Below are 24,617 nucleotides of genomic sequence, written 5' to 3'. Positions count from 1 at the left end.
CCTCACTTCACACAAGTGTGATTTTCTTTCTGTGGCAATTGGAATTTTTTACCAAAACATTTCCATCACAATAAGCCAGCATGGCTTGACTAGAATAACACAGACAGACGCAGACCAGCCTCTGTAGCGTTTCTGAGATTTATTTATTGTCATCTTGTTATTGTCTGTGCAAGGATAAAAGTTACAAAACGCACTACGGATGATAATAATAATAATAATATATCCTGTTTTCCTATCATACATCGTTTTATTTATACAATTAAGTCACCATCGTTAGCAGTGAGTAATTAGCATAATCTTCAGATCAGAACGTACCCATTCAACGTACATATTATACAGCATAATATATTCACAATCCTTATTAATAAACATATTATTGAACATAATATATTCATAATCCTCATTAATAAACATAGGGCCAGGCGCTCTCAACCTGTTTGGGACCAGGGCCCACTTAGACAATGTATTTTTTCTTTTTCTTTCTTCTTTTTTTGTTAGTATTAATGTCGTTTTAAAAACTAAAATCTTCAATTTTTTTAATTTAATTAGAGGCCCCCCCGGGCCCCAGCTCCACAGGTTGAGAATCGCTGAGATTATTTATAGGCAATGAATGAACAACCATCAATTAGTATTAAGTAAGCAATCCCATCTATGCATGTATACTGTATATGAAAGTGGCTCTCAAACCGTTTCACGTCAAGGACCCCAACAACATTGACACTTATTAGCCCGCGGACCCCCGTTTGAAAAGATATGCCAGTGACCCCCATAATATAAAGAGAAGAGTGTTACGGTGCTAGCAGTGATTCTCAAGCTTTTTCATTTCAAGGACCCCCAGTTTGACAAGCATTAGGCTACAGAGTAGACCCCCATTTAATGACATTTCTATCTCTGGGACCCCCAATTTATATTGTAAAATCGATGCACACTCTTAGAGTTGGATAACCATACGGGTCCATTTGGTTCCATTTGCACACTCTCAGAGTTGGAGACCCATAAGGGTCCATTTGGTTCCTATCTATCATTTAGCTGGAGAACCATCTATGCAGGTAAGATACAGTCTCCCCACAAACAGGCTGTAAATTACTGAGTGTGTGCGGTCGGCAGTGGCGTGCACAGATAGACACTAGGGGGTGCTAGAGCACCACCTGCCCTTACAGCAATGTGCCATTAACAAAAAAACTTTTTTTTTGTACAGTGTACAGTATGTGGACCATGGTGACAAAGCTTCTAATATATTATTTATGCTCCAAACTCTATAAATCTCACACTATTAAGGCAACCGGCCGGTTCCACGCGCTGCACAAGGTGCCCTTTTTTCACTTGAGCACCTGCCCCTCTAAATGTCTGTGCACGCCACTGGCGGTCGGTCGGTTGAAACGTAACATACGTAAAGCTTCAGTGATATTCTCGTATTTCTACTTATTTTGAATTTTGTTTTGTTTTTCTTTTGCGGGGGGAATTAATTCCCTACTTTGTCATGTGAGAATGTCACTCAAAACTATAGCCAAAATAGCCTGCTTAGAATCAACAAGCGATTTTTTCATCCATCCACCCATCTTCAACCGCGTATCCGTAGTCGGGTCGCGGGGGCAACAGCTCCAACAGAGTGCTCCAGACTTCCCTCTCCAGAGCAACATTAGTGACTTCCTCCTGGGGGGATCCCGAGACGTTCCAAGGCCAGTGAGTCGATGTGTTTCCTCCAACTGCGCCTCGGTCTGCCCCGGGGTCTCCTCCCAGTGGGACCTGCCTCAAGCTGACTCCTTTCCAGCGAAGAAGCGGTGACTTCTACTTTTACTCTTAAGTAAAACATGCGAGTACTTTTTTCACCCGAGAGCGACCACCGTCCTACGCCTCAAAGGATTCTATAGCACAACTCGGTCGATAATATGCAAAACACAGCATGTAACAAATGCAGGACACAGCTAGGTCCCCGTAGATAATTCTATAAGTGCATTAGTCTCTTTAAGTCTAAGAGGAAACGTGTGTACTTCTTTTCTCGAGGTAACACAGCTACTATTTATAGATAATATGGAGAGATGACTAGTTTCAGTTTCTGCCAGGAGCTAGGCTAGAACCGGACCGATATGTCGGCCATCTTTGATGGACAGTTATGTCGCTGAACCACTCTCAAGCTTTTTTTTCCGTTCAATAAATTCAAAGACAGCTGATATCACAGCACATCGCATTGTGAGCTTGCAGATTGTGTTTTGTTTATTTTTCTTTCCTTCTTTCTTTTTCGGAACATTTTCTTTATTTTCTTTGCATAATGGCTGTTAAGTTAAATGTTCTCAAACAGAACATTTAGACGTAATCAAATAGATTAACACACGTTTTGAAATCGGTCATAAAACATCGGTAATCGGTGGTGTGGGACTTTTTGGGGCAAAAACATAATGTGGCATGGTCGGTCGGTCGGTCATCGTGGCCCTTCACCGGACAGTGTCTTTGAAAGATTAAAACCATTTCAATGAGATGTTCCACGTGGAGATCTTGTTATAGTTCAAGTGCAGAGAAGTATTTTTGTTTCCAGTTTCCAGCATGTCCTACACCTAAAGCAGGGGTGGGCAACTGGCGGCCCGCGTGTTAATATCAGAATGCTGATTGATTTCAGCTGTTACAATTCCAAACACGCTTTAATTACTTCATGACTAGTATGAAATGACTAGTATTAAAATGTTATTTTCCTTTTGTGTCCAATGTAGTTATGTTAACAGTTCATAAAGTTAACTACCGGTATATAACCATAACTAAATGCATTTGAAATTCAATAAAAAGGTTACTTTTCAGGATTCCAATTCAAATATAGCAAAAAATAGCTGATCCACAAGCTCAAAACGATCGGCTATTTTTTGCTAATGTGGTCCCTCTGGAGTGAGTGTGGAAATATACTATTACTGGCCCTCGCCATTGTCAAAGTTGCCCAGCCCTGAATAAAGCATAACTATACCCAGTTACCCAGGTCATCACAGACTAAACTTATACCCACCACACCCTGTCATCACTGGTCTCGTGTTACCAGACTGTTGCCTCTCGCAATTTCCAAACTCAGGACCAACGGAAGAGCCTTCTGTCATGAGTAAAATATAAAGCGGAACTGGAGAGCCTCCTCCCCACTTCTGTTTCATCGTTACAGTCGCGCAAATTTATCCTAATATAAAAAATAAAAATCTAAGCATATATAGCTTGTTGCTTAGCAGAAAAGGAAAACAAATAAATAAAATGTAAAGATATTTTTTAAATATTTTTTTCCGTGAACGGAAATGTCCTTTACTCGGATTTCGGGAGGTGTCGTTCCCGACACTATATAAGCATTTCGGAGATTGTGGAATAGTTGTCGCGAGACTATAGTCATCACAGACAAAACCTATAGTCCTATACCCACGCCCTATACCCTATACCCATTACCCACGCCCGCAGACTAAAGATACTTATTAGTCTGGCTCTGAAGAAGGCTACTGCCGATACGCGTCAGCAGCGTTCGCAAATAAACATGAGAAAATTGCATCTGAGCCAGTCTTGCCATCTTTTAAATATATCCCTACATGTACCTTAGACTTAGCCTGGTGAAACCACTCCCCCTGCTGGACAACATTTGCATTCTGCCAGCAGGGAGAGTCTGGGAACTCTCAGGCGGAGACGATGCACTCCCGTCCAAATCTGTCCGGAGCGATATTATGCGGCTGTATGCGGCCGCTAGAGGCGGGATCAACGCGAGACTTATGACATATTGAAGCACTGCCACAGCGCAAATGTAAAACACAACCTAACAAGACTACAACTCGAAATTATTATGGAGATATCAAATGTTTGTCCCACTGCTTCCGGGTTCATGGTTTCTGCCTGAGAGATCCCAGATGCAGGCAGGAGGAGGAGGAGGGAACTGGTGAACTCAATACTGACTCAATACTGAGTCAGGTTACCTTAGACTGGGGATACAAGATTAGTGGTAGGTGTTCTTAAGGTGGCTGCATGCTTCCGTTGTAGGTGATCACCCGTTCTTTTATTTGTATTTTCTTTTGGCAATTGCCTTGTGTAATCCTGTGGCGCTACACTCCCACTGCCAACCTGGGGAGAGCAACGGACTGACCTCATGCTTCCTTCTATTGCATGAGGAGTCCAAGCCTCTTCTGTTCACCTGACAGGGGGGAGTTTCCCCGGTTGGACGTAGCGTGCGGAAGGAACACGTTATTCCAACCAGCTCCTTTCCCTTCCATCTGGCGCCCCGGCTGGCCAGGGGGAGGCAGTATAGGGACCATGCCATACGTTTTTAAACCCTGCTTCTGGACAAACTGAATTATATAATGTGCATTTCGTTTTTGGTAAAATGTAGACTGTTAATTATGTTTGATACAATTTAACAATTTGTAATTAAAAAGTATGTTAAACACATTAACATTGTCCTAGATTTTCTTTTCTAAATGTTTCGATGTTTAATTTCACTTCGAAAATAGCAAAAAGAAATATATAAGAAGAAGGAAAAAATAGCCGGCCTGCAATTTCACGTGTCGCAGCTTACAGTTCGGCTATTCCCACCATTTGTCGTACGGTAAAGTATTATGGGGCTTTAGCGGTTAAGAAAATGAACCCCCCATGAATTATTATTGTTTATGTATAGTTTTGAGTCCGTCTGTCTGTCTGTCTGTCTGTCTGTCTGTCTGTCTGTCTGTCTGTCTGTCCAGCTTCATACTGTGCACAGGTGCATGATGGGAAGCTGAATTTTTAGTGTTAGTGTAACAACAGCACACAGTACAGTACAATACAGTACAGTACAGTACAGACTACGGCATAGCACATGATGCACAGGTGCATGATGAGGTACAGTACAGTACAGTACAGTACAGTACAGTACAGTACAGTACAGTACAGTACAGTACAGTACAGTACAGTACAGTACAGTACAGTACAGTACAGTACAGTACAGTACAGTACAGTACAGTCTACATTAGTCCGACAGCCAATAGTCCGACAGTCAATACGGACGGGTCTGATTTGTCTTTAACAAAAGGAATCCTGCGTAGATTCTCCTCACAGATGATGAGACAGGGGTGATTCTACCCTGTCGGGACCACCCATCACGGGGGCTCTCTCACATGTTACCCTGCTTGTCGGAGGAGGTGGAGGAGGCCGTGGAGGGGCACGGGGACGGGGCCTTGGGGAACACCCTGTCCGTGGGCGTGCTGCCGGGGGGGGGGCTGCCCAGGCCCGAGGAGCTGGAGCTGCTGGACCGATGCGTCCCCCCCCCACCACCCAGGTGTCCCCCCTGGTGTCCCCCCAGTCCCAGCACGGGCGCGGGCCTCACGGGCGGCCGGACGGGCGGCTGCCTCAGCGGCGCGTTGGGCCGCCGCTGCCCGGCCCCTCCCCCTCCTCCTCCCCCCACGGCCCCTCCCCCTCCCCCTCCTCCCGACAGGGCGGGCTTGAAGGTGGACATGGTCTCCGACGAGGAGGAGCTGCTGCTGCGGCGCAGGGCGGCGTCCGGGTCACGGATCACCATGGTGGTGTGCAGCGGGCTCCCGGGGGCCTCCCCCCCACCCCCGTGGCGCTGGTGGTGGGCCACCCCCCCCGGGGACCCCCCCTGGCACCCTCCTCCCACCACCACCACCGGGGGTGGCGGCGGGGGGTGTGGGTGGTGGTGGTGGTGGTGGGGGTCCCGCTGCTGTTTGAGCGGCTCCAGGGTGTCCAGGACCACGTCGGGAGCGTGCTTGGCCACGTTCTGGCGCTCCAGCTCGCGGAGCTCGTGCAGCGCCGTGTTCATGGTCTTCTCGATGTCCTGGAAACGACCCCACGTGGAAACACAACAACACAACGTTGGACAATTAGTGTTATTATTAGTCAGGCAGTGAAGTAAACAGGTTTCGCTGCCACCTGCTGGTTACTGTCAGAACATAGGATAAGAGTGGTGGAAAAAGTAGGCTACTCTCATTTGTAGTATAAATACTGCAATGTAGAATTACTTAAATATTGCTCCTTACAGTAAGAGAAGTAGAAAGTGATGTAAACATGTTTTCAATGTAATTAGTCCCGGGATGCAGGGATGGTCTTTTAGATCAGTTATGTAAACATGTTATCAATGTAATGAGTCCCAGGATGCAGGGATGGTCTTTTAGAAATGAGTCCCAGGGACATTTTATGAGTCCCACTTCAACAACGTTAGAAGTCATATTTTGCCATTTTTACAAATTGCAGCATTTAACTCCCATTTCATCTTATATGGTGGTTATAATCTGGTTATATGTAGAAAACAGAAGAAGAAATGATTCTTATAACTAAAGCTAGCTAAATAAACTATAATAAAAATCAGTACAGTAGTACAGTAGTGCATCCCGTGGATGCAGAGGTCGTTGTTTTATTGCGTCCCTTAACTATAAACTGTGTTTTGGGATGAAAAATGCACCCTATTTTAATATCTTGCCAGGGAATATTATCAGAATAGGCTAATGTCAAATCTGGGAATACATTTCTTTATGTGTCCAAATATCACTAAAATATCACTAAAATATCTAAAAACACATATTACCCACTATAAAAGAAAACCCAGGCAAGTGTTTCTTGTCTCCCAAACATCATTACAATAAGATTTGGTTGCAAAAGGGGTGAAGTGGCCCTTTAAGTAGTATATGTATTGGCATAGAACTATAGTTCACATCTCTGCCTTGGGGGAGAAAGGCTGAGCGCGGTTGGTTTAGCCGACAAGTAGCGTAAATGAACAGACAGGGATGGTATGAGGACATCTGATTTCATATTTAGAAAGAGCGGTCAGAAAGACCTCTTAGACATGGAAGTGAGTCCCCCACTGGCCAGCAGCCTTCCTCCACTTCAAACGAAAAAGAGAAATACCAATAAATCCACAATCTATTACGAACGTTTGACCTTAAAGTCTCTCCTCTAAAAATGGACTTCAAAGGGATAAAAGACTCTCTTCTATAGACTTTTTGAACAGTAGTTACTCGAGTGCTCGTCCTCATTCTCTGGTTCAGTCATTGCTAATGCCTTGGCTGACCTCCAAAGCCAGTTACATTTATCATTAACTCTGTTGCATAACTCCCCAAAATGGCTGCGCAGTCCGAAAATGGCTCCATTAAAAGAGAAGGGCGTACCGTATACAGTATTACAGTACAGTACACTATACAGTATCGCTGGGAGATTACAGATATACAGATATACAGTAGGGGTGCCCAGACTTTTTAAACTTGAGAGCTACTTTAAAAATGACCAGCGCAACAAGATCTACCCTCTCATTGCTGAAAATAGTTTAAAGAACATGACAAACACACTTTGAATGGGAAATATAGGGGGGGGGAGGAATGGAAATAGTTTTTGTTTATAGGGGGGGGAGGAATGGAAATAGTTTTTGTTTTTATATGTACTGTAACTTTCTATTGCTACTGATCTTTGTGCTCAACACTCTTGAAAACAAAGTAATCTGTTATGGGTTAAAAGTGTACAGTACACTTAGTGTACTGTACTCCGAGCGATACTGTATAGTGACTATACAGTATCGCTGGGAGATTCTGTTCCATCGTGACAGAATCTACGCAGTTTGCCTCGTACTGTATCTGAGCATTCCTGTGTTCTGCCTTCATCTCCTTAACCCATTTTGACCGGACAACGATTCTACTAAATGTCTTCTAAATCATGACAGTTTTCTGAAAACCCCCCATGTTTCTATGACTCAGTGGTGCTCAACCTTTTTCATGTCAAGGACACCCAGAATTATCTGTATTTGGCCGCCGACCCCCATCTGAAAATATGTTGTTTTTTTAGTTGAAAACATTTGCTCTGAAAGAATATATATTCAAAGATTTGCGACACATTAAAAAAAAAAAAAAAAAAAAATAGCAGACCTACAATCTCATAGCGCGGCACTCGGTGCCGCGCTATGAGTTTGTAGATCTGCTATTTTTCAATAGCTAAAGTATAATGCTTAAAACACCAAATGGGGTTAGGGTTTAGGCTAAGGAGTGTTTATCGTGCAAAACGATGCAAAATGCTTGGAATGGATTCAGAATCATGAAAAATTAGGACCTAATTCACGCCAGCATTTTATTAATTTGAGCTCTTATTTTAAGCCGCCATTTCCGGTCAGTTCGCAGTAGACCTAAATTTGGAAACTACACAGAGCTGGGCCGGCCTTGTTGACAATCTGAATCCAGACCGGAGCTCTGGGGAGCTCCACATCGTCAGCTCTGTGCTGTCAAAGAAACGCTGTTTTCACCAAAATGCCATCTGGGACAAGGAATAGGAGATACAGGCGATTGAAGGAAACGGATAGAATGGATTATTATGGCGACGACGATCTAAGATGAACGATCCAGTGCTGTGCTATAACAACACAGCTAGCTAACCGGCTAACGTGAGTAGCATTATGGGTTGCTTGATCGAATGCACTATAAAAGCGCAATTGCCGAAGACATTACATGTTAAGACATTAAATGTTAAGACATTACAGGTAAATCCTTAACCGTTGAGCTTTTGGGCCTGTGGGCCTATTAGTGAGAAGGACCATTCCAAGGATGGGACGACTCACCTCCGCCAGCGCCTCGGCCTCCAGGGCCTTGTGGTCGCCCAGGCTGGCGTGGCGCGGCGTGGCGTGGCTGGGAGACGACCTCAGCGAGGAGTGGCCGATGTCGGCGGCGAAGGCCTTGGCCCTGTCGTGGTGGGCGCTGCCCAACGTGCTCGTCATCATGGCCGCCGGCGGGTTCCGTTGCCGTCTCTCCGGGCTGTCGGTGGCGGTGGCGTTGGGGGGCAGCGGGGGCGGGGCTCTGCCCGAGTGCAGGGCGGCGGCGGCGGCCATCTTGTTGTTGTTGTTGTGCGCTGGGCTGCAGGGACGGGGCATGGTGACCCTGGGGGGGAGGTGGTGGTGGTGGACGTCCCCCGCCATGCTGCTGGACCCCCTGGTGGGGCTGTGGCTGTCGGCGCCGCCCCTGTGGCGGCCGCTGGGCATCGCGGCTCCGTCGGAGCGAATTCTCACTCTGAGGACAGAGAGAGAGAGAGAGAGAGAGAGAGAGAGAGAGAGGGAGAGAGAGAGAGAGAGGGAGGGAGAGAGAGAGAGAGAGAGAGAGAGAGAGAGTCGTCAGCTCCATCGGTACACTGTGGTCACTTTTACAACACAATAACGTACTGGGCTGTTGTCAGACGCAACACAACGTACACAATACACACAACATACACAACAGTAGTTGTTTTCGCTGGTACTTTTATTTACAGATTGGTAAAGTTGGCGAACTGTAGCTTTCTCTGGACGAAGACCTTCTTGGCTGGTGGTGGTTTCATTGTGAATAAAAACAAGTAAGCAGAGCACAGTACTGTAGGCATATATTATACCTACCTGGCTAGGTGAAAACAAAAGAAACCCAATTAGCATTTGAGTACTTGGGTGGGGCCAAGAGGTTTTAAAATGTTAGGAATTCCCCAAAAATCCTCATGGGGGCCCTGGCCCCTTGGCCCCCACAGACTCTATGTCACTGAGGCTGTATCAAAGTGAATGAGCATCAGAAACGATGCAGAGGGGCGGCGGTGGCTCAGGGGTAGAGTGGCGGGATGGAAACTGCAAGGTTGTCAGTTTGAACCCTGTGAGCTCCCCCATAGTTAGTGTCAAAGTGTCCTTGAGCAAGACTCTGAACCCCACATTTAGAACACTTACTGTTCTTATGACGAAGAGATCTATAAGAATGTCAGTGGATGTAATGAAATGAACCCTGGTGTGGTTGAATGTCAGCGTGCGTGCGTGCGTGTGTGTGTGCGTGCGTGGGGTGTACCCACCTGCCCAGCGCGGCTCCAAAGCGGTGCTCGGGGGTGTGGTGGTGGTGATGGGGGGCTCTGTCACCTTGGTACGCCCCCCCACCGGGGGGCTCGGGGTCGCCTCTGTGGGGGACGCTGTCTGAGAAGGCGTCGTCCCTGAAAATACAACAACACCGCCACCACCACGGACCATATGGTTATAAATACAACACCGCCACCACCACGGACCATATGGTTATAAATACAACACCGCCACCACCACAGACCATATGGTTATAAAACCATATAAAAAACAAAGCATATTAAAGAACCACCATTCTTCTGTGCGTTAGAATCTGGTCTCAGGTCAGAATGGGTTAAAGCGCTGCTAGGGGCGAGCCTACTTGTGATGCCAGACAATAGAGGATTGTGTCGCTGTATGTCCAAAGTTACCAAAAAAAAACGAGTTACTTTGCAGATTTATTTTTATTATTATTATTATATTCTCACAAGGCGTCACGTTGAGAGTACTTCTTCCAACACTGGTTATTGTTGTTATTTAGTCACAAAGTTCTTTTTAATAATTTTCATTAGTTACATTTTCATAAAACCCAAACACACAGTCTTAATCAGCTTCAGTTTGAACTTTAAAAAATCACACCTGTGTGAAGTGAGGGCCGCTAATATATTAAAGTCTAACTCATGTTGATTAGGTGATGTAATGGTGATGTAAAACAAACGGTGACAAAACAAACACCATTAACAATAAAGAGACAATATGACGTAATGAGGCACATTACGATGTAAATTTTCCCTTCATTGTCAATGGCGTTTTTAAAACAAACATTGAACTAAAAACAAACATTAAACCTGTATATAGTCCCTCAAAAAGCGAAAACAGCTGATATAACAAGTCGCCTTGCCAAAAAAAACATACGAGGATTCCAGCCGACGGCGGCGATTAGCAGAAGACGCTCTATCTCTCTTAATTAGGCTTTAATTGAGCCATCTGCCACGTGATGAATGTCGATCTGTTAACGGCCGGGAGGGCAGGACATGAATGAATGGATCAGAGTAGACGCTGACCTTACTGTGTGCTACGTGACCTTTAGGAGAGGTAGTGACCTTACTGCTTACTTACATAAAGCATTAAGGGTCTTACGCAAAATCTCCTGGATGGAAACACCTCTAAATGCGAATAAGTCTCCTTTTTTTGCAAAAACACTTTTTAGAAAAAATCTAGAGTTGCAAATTACAGCTATAGGTCTATGTGTATTCCAGCCCTATATACTTTTTTCACGGGGGGTGGGTTCAAACATTTACTCTTTGACGCAATTGGTCAGAGCTACTGTCAGTCAAAGATCTCAAGCATCGAGCGTCACTGTACCAAAGCCCACATACCGTGTCCCGATTGGCCACACCAGTTCTCTGGTGTAGGAAATGGGCGTACAATTGAGCCTCTCCAGACCATAATCCGCCGGCAGGCAATTTTTCGGCTGATTCGGTCTGGCTTATTAGCTAGGCTACATGGGAGGGTGGCTAGATAAGAGAGGGAGAGATGTTGTGGATACATATAAGGTCCCAATTTACTACTACCCGACCCGTCCGATTAATAATAGTGCAGTGTGTTCAAAGATCCCATATGAAGTCTGAATCCTCCCGAGTTGATCGGGGCGCTCCGGCCACTATGTCCATTTGGCCTCAGGGTTTCCTCTGGGTGCCCTCTCTATTCATATATACTCTAATATTAGTACTCACATGTCCTGTACCACGATGTACTGGTGTAGGTAGTATTACTGTACTAGTACTCACATGTCCTGTACCACGATGTACTGGTGTAGGTAGTATTACTGTACTAGTACTCACATGTCCTGTACCACGATGTACTGGTGTAGGTAGTATTACTGTACTAGTACTCACATGTCCTGTACCACGATGTACTGGTGTAGGTAGTATTACTGTACTAGTACTCACATGTCCTGTACCACGATGTACTGGTGCGGTATGAGGCCGTCCACGCCGTTGTGTCGCCCCTCCCACCAGTCCTCCGAGGCCCTGAGGTAGAGCAGCAGTGACGCCCCTTTCTTGAAGGACAGCTCTCGGGGGCTCCGCCCCGCGTAGTCGAACTTAGCGATGGCCTCAATCTGCTCCAGCTCTGGAAGATGATGAACGGACAGAAGAAGGGTCGGATGAATGATGTGCAACCTGACTGTTTCACACTGTTACTTTATGAAGTGTGACCACTGCTACTGGATGAATGATGTGCGACCTGACTGTTTCACACTGTTACTTTATGAAGAGTGACCACTGCTACTGGATGAATGATGTGCAACCTGACTGTTTCACACTGTTACTTTATGAAGAGTGACCACTGCTACTGGATGAATGATGTGCAACCTGACTGTTTCACACTGTTACTTTATGAAGAGTGACCACTGCTACTGGATGAATGATGTGCAACCTGACTGTTTCACACTGTTACTTTATGAAGTGTGACCACTGCTACTGGATGAATGATGTGCAACCTGACTGTTTCACACTGTTACTTTATGAAGTGTGACCACTGCTACTGGATGAATGATGTGCAACCTGACTGTTTCACACTGTTACTTTATGAAGTGTGACCACTGCTACTGGATGAATGATGTGCAACCTGACTGTTTCACACTGTTACTTTATGAAGAGTGACCACTGCTACTGGATGAATGATGTGCGACCTGACTGTTTCACACTGTTACTTTATGAAGAGTGACCACTGCTACTGGATGAATGATGTGCAACCTGACTGTTTCACACTGTTACTTTATGAAGAGTGACCACTGCTACTGGATGAATGATGTGCAACCGGACTGTTTCACACTGTTACTTTATGAAGAGTGACCACTGCTACTGCTACTGTACTGTACTGTACTGTACTGCACTGACCCCCAAATTGACACTAATTAGGACACCTCGTAGTCCCCGGACCCCAGTTTGGGAACCGCTGCACTGCACTGCACTGCACTGCACTGCACTGCACAGCAGTGGTTCCCAAACTTTTTCACGTCAAGGACCCCCAAATTGACACTAATTAGCCCCGCGGACCCCCTTTTGAAAACATATGCCAGGGACCCCCATGAGAGAAGTGTTTTTATTTACATCTCTAGCAGTGATTCTGAACCATTTTAATTTCAATTTTCCAGTTGTACTGTACTGTACTGTACTGTACTGTACTGTACTGTACTGTACTGTACTGTACTGTACTGTACTGTACTGTACTGTACTGTACTGTACTGTACTGTACTGGCATTAGACACAGTGATATCTCACCTTCATCACTGGTGTTGGGTCCGGTACCATTGTCTACCTCGTCCAGAGCACCAGCGTCACTGTGGGGACTCTCACTGTGGGGACACACAATATACACATTATGATCACCAGGTGTCACTGTGGGGACTCTCACTGTGGGGACACATAATAATACACATTATGATCACCAGGTGTCACTGTGGGGACACATACATTATGATCAGGGCTGCACACAACTTTTTTGGTCTAGTACTCAGAGGAGCACCTGGAGGAGTTACTTGGTGCTCCTAAAATGCGGCGACCCGTCTCGCCGGATGGATAAAAGAGGGATGCATGAATAACTTATAGCAAAACAATATTTATTGGATAAGTGGGGAATGGGGAGTCAATGGCGAGTATTGCAACTCTAGATTCATCCCATTATAAAAAAAATCTAGAGTTGCAAATTACAGCTATAGGTCTATGTGTATTCCAGCCCTATATGCATATTCTAATACAAACTTCTTAATACTTCCTAAGGATAATATGAGCATCTAAGCAATATTTAGATACTTTAAAAAAAAAAAATTTAAATAGCCAATCTACTAGCTCACAACGTTTTGCGGAGGCGACACGTTGTGAGCTTGCAGATCAGCTATTAATTAACATACGACACGTCGTACGGCGAAGCATACGTCAGGCTTCCCTTTTGTTTTTAGCCGAGGCGATGTACACAGTCAACACAGTCAGATAGTCAGACACACTCCTCGGTGCAAAATAAATAATGTACACTGCCCGACTTTACGATAAAAGCTGGGTGACTGAAATTATTTGTCCCTGTATAAAAGGTGCAGTTTTTATCGGCCAGATTGGGATGCTCACGACATATTTTGCACCACATCTCGGATGATCTCGCTGCGCTCAGCATTAGTTTGGAGCCAGCCGACATCATCCAACCACTTTTCCGCAAACACACGTTTTCTGTGAGGTTCAGGTGGTGGTTCCGTTTGGCGTCTCTTCGGAGGTGATGGTGCTGGAACACCAAAATAGTTACTTAATGGCGCTTGCTTCTTGGACATTTTGACGAGAGTTTGGCTGTAATACTGTAAGAATAATGTGTCGGGTAACCTTTTCTCCGAGTCCGTAGTAAACTCCTGTCCTCCACCCAGTAGCAGCACAGCATGCATGGATTTCCCTTTTTACAGGACTACCCAAAAAATCTATTTTTATTATTACAAATAATCCAGAATGTGGCAGCTAGAATACTAACAAACACCAGAAGAAGAGATCACATTAGTCCAGTCCTGTCAACATTACATTGGTTACCAGTAGCATTTAGAATAGATTTTAAAGCACTTTTATTTGTATATAAAGCACTTAACCTAACACCTAACCTAACACCTTCATACATTAAGGATTCCATAAATCTTTATGTTACCACTAGAACACTCAGGTCTTCTCCACTCTTCTTTTAAAATTACCAAAAGCTCAACATAAGAACACCGGTGAGGCCGCTTTCTGGGTCTATGGCCCCAAGTTGTGGAACACCCTACCACTGCACCTTAACCCATTCTGAACGGGAACCCATTTTGGTGTTAGCATCGTGTCGTGCTTTAGCTATTTAAAAATAGCAGATCTACAAGCTCATATCGCGCCACCGAGTGGCGCGCTATGAGCTTGTAGGTCTGCTATTTTTTTAAAAATTGAAGAACGACTGACATTTTTAGAATCTGATCTCAGGTCAGAATGGGTTCATCAGACCAGTGTGTGTCCGGCGGAAACCTCGTATGAATCTGATCTCAGGTTAGAATGGGTTAAAAGGGCGATGTTTTTCAGAGCAGGTTGAAAACTTATTTTTTCAACTTGGCATTTGTTTAGTTTTATCTTGTGTTCTGGTACAAATTTCCTTACCATTTTATTTTTTTTAGTTTTGTATTGCTATTTTTATTTGCTAATTGTATATACTGTGCATTGTAATGATTGACCTCCTTTTTGTTTCCGGCATTCCGCTGCTTGTTATTTTTTATTATTTTTATTTTTATGTGAAGCACTTTGAGTTGCATTTTATGTATGAAAATGTGCTACATAAATAAAGTTTTTATTATTTGGAACCCTCCCTCGTTTGAGTAAGGACGCGCTGTGATTGGCCACAATGGCCAGTGCACTCTCGCAAGACGTGCTGTGATTGGCCAGTAGCCACTTTGAGTGGCAGTCGGTGGGAAATGCTCTCGCCACAGAATTTACTAGTGGGTATTCTGGCCATAATTATCATTCTGGGCGGCCCCAGCTGTTGGTACGCAGAAGCGCTTCCCGGCGTTTGGTTGACAGCGCATTTTGAATTTTGACGACGCATGCGCACTGGCGCACCGCTTATGTGCAGCCCTGATTATGACCATTGTGGGACCACGCAAGGAATACACACATGCACACTGACCAGTACTCGTCGCCGGCCATGCACTTCTCGTACACGGGGCCGTCCAGCTCGCGCGGGCCGGGGAAGATGAGCTCGTGGTGGACGATGATGGTCTTGATGACCTCGTTGACGTGAGCCTGGATGGCCACGGGGTCCTGGCCGTCCGGGATGGGCATCAGCGTGGGCCCGAAGCAGGTGGCCAGGTTGTAGGAGTCCATCATGTTCTCATCGCTGTACTGGGACAGGCTGGGAGGGGGGAAAGACCATGTAGAGTTACATATAGACTATAGAAGACCATGTAAAGTTATATTAAAGACTATAGAAGACCATAGAGTTATTCTGGGAGTACCCGACGTTATTATGCACACACAAAACACAAAGGCTCATGGGACACGTAGTTGTCTGTCTGTCTGTCTGTCTGTAGTGGCTACTGATTGGTTAGGTGTGACGTCATGGGACGTACAGATTGGTCAGGTTGTGACATCATGGGTACTTTGTGATTGGTCAGGTCACGTGTGACATCATACTTACTGATTGAGGAATGCAAACAGGTATCTCATGACGATGACCACCGGTCTCTGTAGAGACACCACCGTCTGGTGGATGAGATGAGCTCGCTCTACACCTGACTCCAGCTCTGAGAGAGAGACATAGAGAGACACACAGAGAGAGAGAGAGAGAGAGAGAGAGAGAGAGAGAGAGAGATCAGATTCTAAAAATGTCTTTGATTTAAAAAAAAACAGACCTACAAGCTCGTAGATCTATGAGCTTGTAGATCTGCTATTTTTCAATAGCTAAAGCATAACGTAATGCTAACACCAAAAGGGCTTCCCGCCCCAAAATGGGTTAATGTCAGAACAGTGATTATAATATTGGTTTCAGCTGTTTACAAATTCCACAACATGCAAAACATGACCCACTTTATTTACTTCAGGCTAAATTAGTAGCTGATCATCGTAGCTCAACACAAGTATAACTAAAGGCATTTGAAATGACATAAAAATGTCAATTTCTGCGACGCATTTTGAGCTTGTAGATCGGGCTATTTTTGCTACGACAGTAATATATGGCCCTAGGGAGTGAGTGTGGAAATATAGTGGCCCTCTCCATCGTCAAAGTCGCCCACCCCTGATATAAAGCTATATGTAAGGCAGTGTCAGTGTAGTCTGGCTGGAAAATAAATAATAATATTATATATATATATATAAACAAGCCCTCAGTAGATGTAGCCCGTTTATTTTTTTGGTAATTGGATTTCCGTGCGTGTGTGTGTGTGTGTGTGTGTCACTGGTCACATGGGGTTCACCAGTGTGTGTGTGTGTGTGTGTGTGTGTGTGTGTGTGTGTGTGCGCATACTGTATACTTGTATACTGTACTACAGGGTATTTTTGCTTTCTTCTCTGAACAATGAACATGGGTGCAGTAGGAATATGAATACTGCAGTGATGATACTGTGTAGAATGTCCAATTACACGGGACTATCTTTCAAGATATACACTACGATACAGCATAGTGAACAATTTACAATCAGGAACTCGAATCATTAGACAATCAGACTCATTAACAATCGGAATCGTGATCAATGCTGGCATGTTTTTTGACAGTTTTTCAACGTTTGCAATGTTTAGCAACCATGCACTCCCTCGGGTGTTTGAATTTGTTGGATCAGATGGTCCTCGAGATGCAAGCCACAGACAGGCACGTGCATAATGCCCATTTATGGACTGGACAAGGCTGTATTACCAGCCCAAATATGGACCTGCCTGGCATCAGCGCAAATCTTAACACATCAAATGCTGGAAACGTATCCATACGCTTTTTATATCTCGACCACGGTATGCGCATAGCGTATCTATACGTTTTTATTGTTTTTTTAATGATTACTGTACTTCATCTTTATACGCGCCCGGACCACATAGAAAGTAACACCGATCGGCTCTACAAAGATCCGGTATGTGATCCGTGAGTTAAAAGCCCCCGCCTCCTGAAAAGAGGTCTGGTCTATGCGGGCAGGCCGCATCCATTAGTTGTTCAGGTCCATGCCTTGTCTAAAATTCTCTTTTTCAGAGAGAACTTCAGAGAAGGCATGGACCTGAAGAACTATTATTCAAAAAATAAGGCCTATAGCGACATGTACATACTATATACCGTATGAAACAGAAGACTCTCTGCTTTCATAAGAAAAAAACTAATACTGTAATAATAATAAAAATCACACCCCTGTGAAGTGAGCAGTGCAATGTTGTGCATAATGAATAATAGTTCTTCAGGTCCATGCCTTCTCTGAAGTTCTCTCTGGTGGGCGCAAGCTGCATTCAATAGCCAATTACTGACAAACTGTACATGGGATCAATGTGTATTTGTTTTCCTCCTAAAAGTAGACATTCAGGGCTTTCATTCAGTGTGTAGTATGTATATGATATTATTTGTGTTCATTTTTATATCTGTCTGTCAATGTCTGTCAACTTCAACCTTCCATATCTCTGCTGTTTTTTCAAGCGAGCAGCGTGCAGGCAAAAGCAGGTGTTAGAAAAAGGTCAATATCTCCAGAGTGGAAAATGGTAAAATCATGATTTTTTTTAAATTGAAGTGGACAAGTTAGGCTTTATTTTTTTTCCGTTTTCTCGATTTTTCCGTTTTCCCGATTTTTCCATTTTCTCGATTTTTCCGTTTTCTCTTTTTTTCCGTTTTCTCGATTTTTTCGTTTTTACGGAAAAATCGAGAAAACGGAAAACGGAAAAGTCAAGAAAACGGAAAACGGAAAAATGTGTGTGTGTGTGTCTCACTAGTCGTAGCCAGGAGGTCGGTGAAGCTCTCCTTGGGGAACATGGGGTTCTCCAGTGTGTGTGTGTGTGTGTGTGTGTGTGTGTGTGTCTCACTAGTGGTAGCCAGGAGGTCGGTGAAGCTCTCCGTGGGGAACATGGGGTTCTCCAGGCCTCTGAAGTAGAGCTTCAGGACTCCGGCCACAGCCATGATGTCATGGTCACTCTGGTCGTCCACCAGAGGGTCCTCTCCTACAGGCCAATGGGAAAGGGAGCATTTGTATCCAAAGCACTTCACATAGATTGTGCATTACATTCATTCATTTTTTTTCTCCAAAATGAGTAAATTGCACAGGCAGACTCTTCACATACTAGAGCATGTCTGAAATAAGTGTCAGAGTTGAAATCGACATGTAAATATGAAATAAATGCTTAAACATGTAGCTAGGTGTAATGTTAGAGTCCACAGAAGACATGTAAATATGAAATAAATGCTTAAACATGTAGCTATAGGTGTAATGTTAGAGACAACAGAAGACATGTAAATATGAAATAAATGCTTAAACATGTAGCTATAGGTGTAATGTTAGAGACCACAGAAGACATGTAAATATGAAATAAATGCTTAAACATGTAGCTAGGTGTAATGTTAGAGACCACAGAAGTGTTTTCTCTATAAGCCATATCTCCAAAACTGGTGGGTCAAACTGAACAACCAATATGTCAATTTGAAGCTATGATTCCCTGCTTTCATATGACATGAAAAAACCTTTGTCACATATATATATACAGGGGGGCACACAACCAGTGCGCCAGCGTGCATGCGTCGTCAAAATGTTTTCTGCGCGGTAGATCCCACATATTACACACACAAAGACCCCCCAGGAAAGTGTTGTAAATCTATTCTAAACATCATTAACATATATTCTTTTGTTGCAAAAAGGGGTGAAGTGTCCCTTTAAGCCAGTACAGTACAGCACCACTGGAGTGAATTAGCGTGACTGGTATATTGGTGTCGGAACAACTCTCGGCATCGCACGGCTAAAATAGCCCCCCCGGCGTCTACTTCTGTAGCCACTGCACCACACGCGAGATCCTGACATGCACTTATAGGAGACCTGGGAGGGGGGGGGACGACCAAACACAATTTTAAAGCAATCAGGGAGTGTGCGTGCGTGTGTGTGTGTGTGTGCGTGTGTGAGCGCCCGCCCGCACCCCCGTCCGGGACCAACCTCTCTCGAATGAATTTTTAATGTCGTTGACTTCGAGCTGGGAGCCCGGAACTCTGAAGATGCCCTCCTGCTGCAGACCTGGGATCAGAGAGAACATGACCATTAGCATAACACGGACCACACATATATCTGTCATATATGATTAACCCATTCTGACCTGAGATCAGATTCTAAAAAAATGTCTTCTACATCCTGACAGTTTTCTGAAAAAAGCTATGTTTCTATGTCAGTCGTTCTTCAATTTTTCAAAAATAGCAGATCTACAAGCTCATAGCGCGCCACTCGGTGGCGCGCTATGAGCTTGTAGATCTGCTATTCTTTGAAAAATCGAAGAACGACTGACTGGCCACGGACCACATATATATATGTCATATATGATTAATACCATAACATGGACCATACAGTATGTAACGAGTAATATCATATTGTATCGCCGCTGTCTGTAAAAAACATTTAAAATAGCTGAATTTGCTCTTGTACGAGCTTGAACATATCAGTATGTCTATCTATCTTTAGCTGCTTTTGAAACAAACATTTACTAAATCAATCAATCAATCAATCAATCAGGACCCTACCGTAGAGATTGATGTATCGAATGCAACTCTCGACCACCACCGGTATGGCCTGTCCCGAGTCCTGTGTCACACACACACACACACACACACACACACACACACACACACACACACACACACACACACACACACACACACACACACACACACACACACACACACACACACACACACACACACACACACACACACACACACACACACACACACACACACAGAGAGTCCAGTGAGATCACTCACGGTCATGGTCAACAGATACACTACGACAGACACAGCTGAGTGTCAGCTCGTGGGCCCAACTTGCGATATCTTCACGGCTAGGGATGGAGCTCGTTAACTATTATCCATCAGGCTTTAACTCATTCTGACCTGAGATCAGATTCATACATTTGGTGGCTCTCTAAGGGTTAGAGGAGCGCCCTTGTTTGGCCGAAAGGTTGCCGGTCCGATTCCCCCCGGACGCGCGGGAAAGATTTGGGTGGGGAAGTGATTGGTCATCACTCACCCAGCACCGCTGAAGTGCCCTTGAGCAAGGCACTGAACCCCTGATAACAGGTATACTCCATAAGCTTGTTTATCGGATTTTTTTCTGGTATCGGTTATCGAGCTCCATCCCTACTCATGGCCCACTAGTGGGCCCCTTCCCGCAGGTTGGGAATCCCTGTCATGATACAGATGGACACAGGATTCTATTTGCTCTCGTTTCTTTATGGCCGGATGGGATACTATTCATCTCTGCTTCAATTAAATACATGCATTATTATTGAAATAACATCACAATGGAATAATTTTATTGTATATTACTTGTTAACCCTGGCATCCCTATTCCTGGGGAAATGTTCAAAATGTGTCACAATTTTGGCAAAATAAATAAATAAAATAAAACAAAACAAAGAAAATAACATTTCAAAAACGGAAATAGGCCTATGGCCGCTCTACAATTTCCCCAGCACGTCACAGTGTGAGACACTGTGAGCTTGTAGATCAGATATGTTTGTAGTACTACGTATAGGCCTACTGCATACTACGAAGTATACATTATAAGGCTTTAAGTAGTTAAGAAAATATCCTTTTTACAAATGGAACCCCGCGTCCACAATGACACAATGACACAATAACTCATACACACTCAATAACAACAAACAAACAGCCATGTGCTAGCAAAGATAGAACGGAGGACTGCAGCGACGTTGACACACATGGACGGCGGGGAGGTTAGAGATGTGTTCCAATGGAGGGATGTTTGAGCAGCGATAGAGGGGAGCACATGCAGGAAGTGAATGGCAGATCGAGTGACAAATTACTGCGTGGAAAGAGCAATTATGGGCACTAGATCTTGCCCCGTAAACCTCAAGTTTAGCAGCATATACAGTTAATATACGGTGATATACAGGCGTGATGGTACATATAGTTAATATACGGTAATATACAGGTGTGATGGTACATATACAGTTAATATACGGTAATATACAGGTGTGATGGTACATATACAGTTAATATACGGAAATATACAGGTGTGATGGTACATATACAGTTAATATACGGTAATATACAGGTGTGATGGTACATATACAGTTAATATACGGTAATATACAGGTGTGATGATGGTACAATTCGGGAGTTTACCGGAGTTTGTTGGAAAGTGTGACGGGACTTTCCTGTAGTATACACATCCGAATTCCATGCACAGTGAATGTGAATTTAATGTTGATTAAAGTATTTTAATGCAAATGCACATGGCTGAGTACCTGACTTCTGGCACGGATATTCCGTCTTCCCCTGGTCGCAGAGAGCAGCGTAGGCACACAGGAGAGGAGAGGACAGGAGAGGAGAGGAGAGGAGAGGAGAGGAGAGGAGAGGAGAGGAGAGGAGAGGAGAGGAGAGGAGAGGAGAGGACAGGACAGGACAGGACAGGACAGGACAGGACAGGACAGGACAGGACAGGACAGGACAGGACAGGACAGGACAGGACAGGACAGGACAGGACAGGACAGGACAGGACAGGACAGGACAGGACAGGACAGGACAGGACAGGACAGGACAGGACAGGACAGGACAGGACAGGACAGGACAGGACAGGACAGGACAGGACAGGACAGGACAGGACAGGACAGGACAGGACAGGACAGGACAGGACAGGACAGGACAGGACAGGACAGGACAGGACAGAGAAGAACCAGAACAGGTTAGTGACAGAGACAGAGACAGACCTTTTGGGGGGAGAGAAAAAAGCGGGACGCCTGCCTTGGGAGCAGCAGAGCCCGGCAGCACTGCATGGTGTTTGAGATGTGAGATTAATGACAGGGCTGGCCTGGACCAGACTGCCATCAGGTCCCTATTGAAGCCGTCAGTTCCGGTCTAGTGAGAGCCAGCGGGACACAGATATAGAGCATGTGCTCCCAAAAATATATTCCCCCAGAAACCATCATAGTATATATAGGCCAGGGCCTCCTGGCCCTTAATAAACCTGTGGAAGCTTGTGAACGCTGCGACAGGTTCCTTCAGATCAGTGTTGTTTTTGGCAGCAAATTTAGATTTTAGTTTTAGTCATAGTCTTTTGAATAGTTTTCATATAGTTTTAGTCACATTTTAGTCACCTGGAATGTGTTAGTGTTAAGTCTAGTTTTAGTCGACTAAATGTCATAAGATTTTAGTCGACTAAATCTATGGTCGATTTAGTCGACTAAAATGTATTTTGGCTGGGCTTGATGCCGTCGTAATGACATATTTCACACTGATAATAGCTGAAATAGCTGATCTACAAGCTCACAACGCGTCGCTCTGCGACGCGTTGTGAGCTTGTAGATCGGCTATTTTCAGCATGAAAATCCAGACTATGAATGAGCCTTTAGAGTCCACAGAAGTGAACCTCATGAAGCCACATCTACAAAAATGTCAAACTGAACAACCAATATGTCAATTTGAAGCTACGTATGATTCCCTGCTTTCATATGACATGAAAAATAAAACGAAAATTTCCAATGGCCGTCCCTCAGTCAAATTTGGCCAAAAATGGTGTCATCCTATAATGACAATGGTTGAAAACGGGTGAAGTTGCTCCCGTTTAATGTTAAAACTCCCCAGGGTGCTGCCTGTCTGCCTGCCTGCCTGCCTGCCTATCTGCCTGCCTGTCTGTCTGCCTGCCTGCCTGGCTGGAACCTTAAAAAACCCAAAACACCCCTAAAAATGTCACGGTGACCGACTGCTCAAACAAGGCAATAAAGGAAGGAGAAAGTCAAGTCAGTGCATGAGTGAGTCAACATGTTGGGGGTAAGAGCGAGAGAGAGAGTATATCTATATATATATATATATATATATATATATATAGAGAGAGAGAGGTCAAAGCCAGAGAACCACCCTCCACCAGGTAGCGCTAGCGAGCAAGACACAGCGTAGAGACACACACGCAGTGACAGGCAGTGGTGGAAAGTAACTAAGTACGTCTACTTAAGGAGTACCGTTTTGAGGTCATTTGTACTTTACTTTAGTATATGTCAAATTGTCAGTACTTTTACTTCTACTCCACTACATCTCAGAGACAAATATTGTACTTTTTACTCCACTACAATTATTTGAAAACTTATTTGGATGTTGATTGTAATTACAAAAACAGACTTCTGCCCTATATACATATATAGGGCAGGGATATTTGGAAATAGCGGATCTGCAAGCTCACAATGCGTCGCATCGCGACACATTGTGAGCTTGTAGATCTGCTATTTTCAAAATATTCTGGACATTCTGCATTGTGAGTATACTTTGTTATACTCGTAGTACTTAAAGTACATTTTAACGCCAATATACCTTTGCAGTAATTTTCTTTTTAACTCGGGTACATTTTGAATTCCGAACATTTACTTGTAACGGAGTACGGGAGTAGTATACGTTGTGCATTGCAAAGTACAGGTATTGATACTTTTACTTAAGTAAAACCATGGAGTACTTGAGCTAGTTCTTTTTCCACCACTGCACTCAGATGGATCAGTGATACCTCGATGTAGTTCTCCATGTTCCCGTTAAACAGCTTACGGTAAAACATGCGCGGTCTGGCCTTCCTCATTCTCTGGGGTTTGGGGGGCAGGGAGGGGGGCCTGGGGAATGGCAGATCGAGTGAACTTAACGTTGTTTTAAGTAATTTTTTTAATGCAATCAAATATGACTGATCAAGGCTGTCAAGGCCAGAAAGTAGCTCCCCAAACCCCACTTTGAGCAATGCAGCCAAGTGGCTGAACCTTTCACAGTCTGCAGCGCTCCTCTCTCTCTCTCTCTCTCTGATGTCTTTGGGGACTCCAATATAAAACTAAAAACTACATCAGTTAATAAAAACTTAATTACAGCAACGGAGAGCGTGATGGATTGCGCTGTAGATCTGCAAGGATAAAATGTTAATAAAGGCACGGCCATTTGTCAGAAAGACAATTACTACCACACACTAAAGGGCTAATTGATGCTCCGTGGTGCGACGCGGTTATTGGTCATAGCGTTCGATGTTTAAGCATAAATTAAACATTATGCTTCATCGTCCAAGTGAGTTCTAATGTCTGGAACCAAGTCCTGTGCCCTGGTCTGTCTGCCCTACAGGTCCAAGGGCAGTAACGATGGTCTGTCTGCCCTACAGGTCCAAGGGCAGTAACGATGGTCTGTCTGC

The 24,617-nt window shown here is 44.4% G+C and overlaps 1 protein-coding gene across 1 annotated transcript in view; it reads right to left on the bottom strand.

The window, feature by feature from the left end:
• Positions 1-5,089: 5,089 nt before the first annotated feature.
• The window catches only part of LOC310875988 (SLIT-ROBO Rho GTPase-activating protein 3-like), a gene marked incomplete at its 3' end in the record, with an annotated part of 97,434 nt that continues 77,906 nt past the window's right edge, over positions 5,090-24,617 (bottom strand). The window contains exons 12-23 of the mRNA XM_083789437.1: positions 23,961-24,060; positions 19,970-20,030; positions 19,395-19,472; positions 18,280-18,414; positions 15,932-16,037; positions 15,422-15,646; positions 13,030-13,103; positions 11,695-11,875; positions 9,763-9,897; positions 8,528-8,972; positions 5,409-5,770; positions 5,090-5,297 (exon numbers count right to left, since the gene is read on the bottom strand). Of these exons, the coding sequence (XP_083645563.1) occupies positions 5,090-5,297; positions 5,409-5,770; positions 8,528-8,972; positions 9,763-9,897; positions 11,695-11,875; positions 13,030-13,103; positions 15,422-15,646; positions 15,932-16,037; positions 18,280-18,414; positions 19,395-19,472; positions 19,970-20,030; positions 23,961-24,060 (2,110 nt within the window). The remainder of the gene's footprint in view (positions 5,298-5,408; positions 5,771-8,527; positions 8,973-9,762; positions 9,898-11,694; positions 11,876-13,029; positions 13,104-15,421; positions 15,647-15,931; positions 16,038-18,279; positions 18,415-19,394; positions 19,473-19,969; positions 20,031-23,960; positions 24,061-24,617) is intronic.

This window comes from Protomyctophum parallelum, assembly GCF_964188405.1.
Source record: "Protomyctophum parallelum genome assembly, chromosome: 18".
NCBI lineage: Eukaryota > Metazoa > Chordata > Actinopteri > Myctophiformes > Myctophidae > Protomyctophum > Protomyctophum parallelum.
This window is presented reverse-complemented; position numbering and strand designations above follow the sequence as displayed.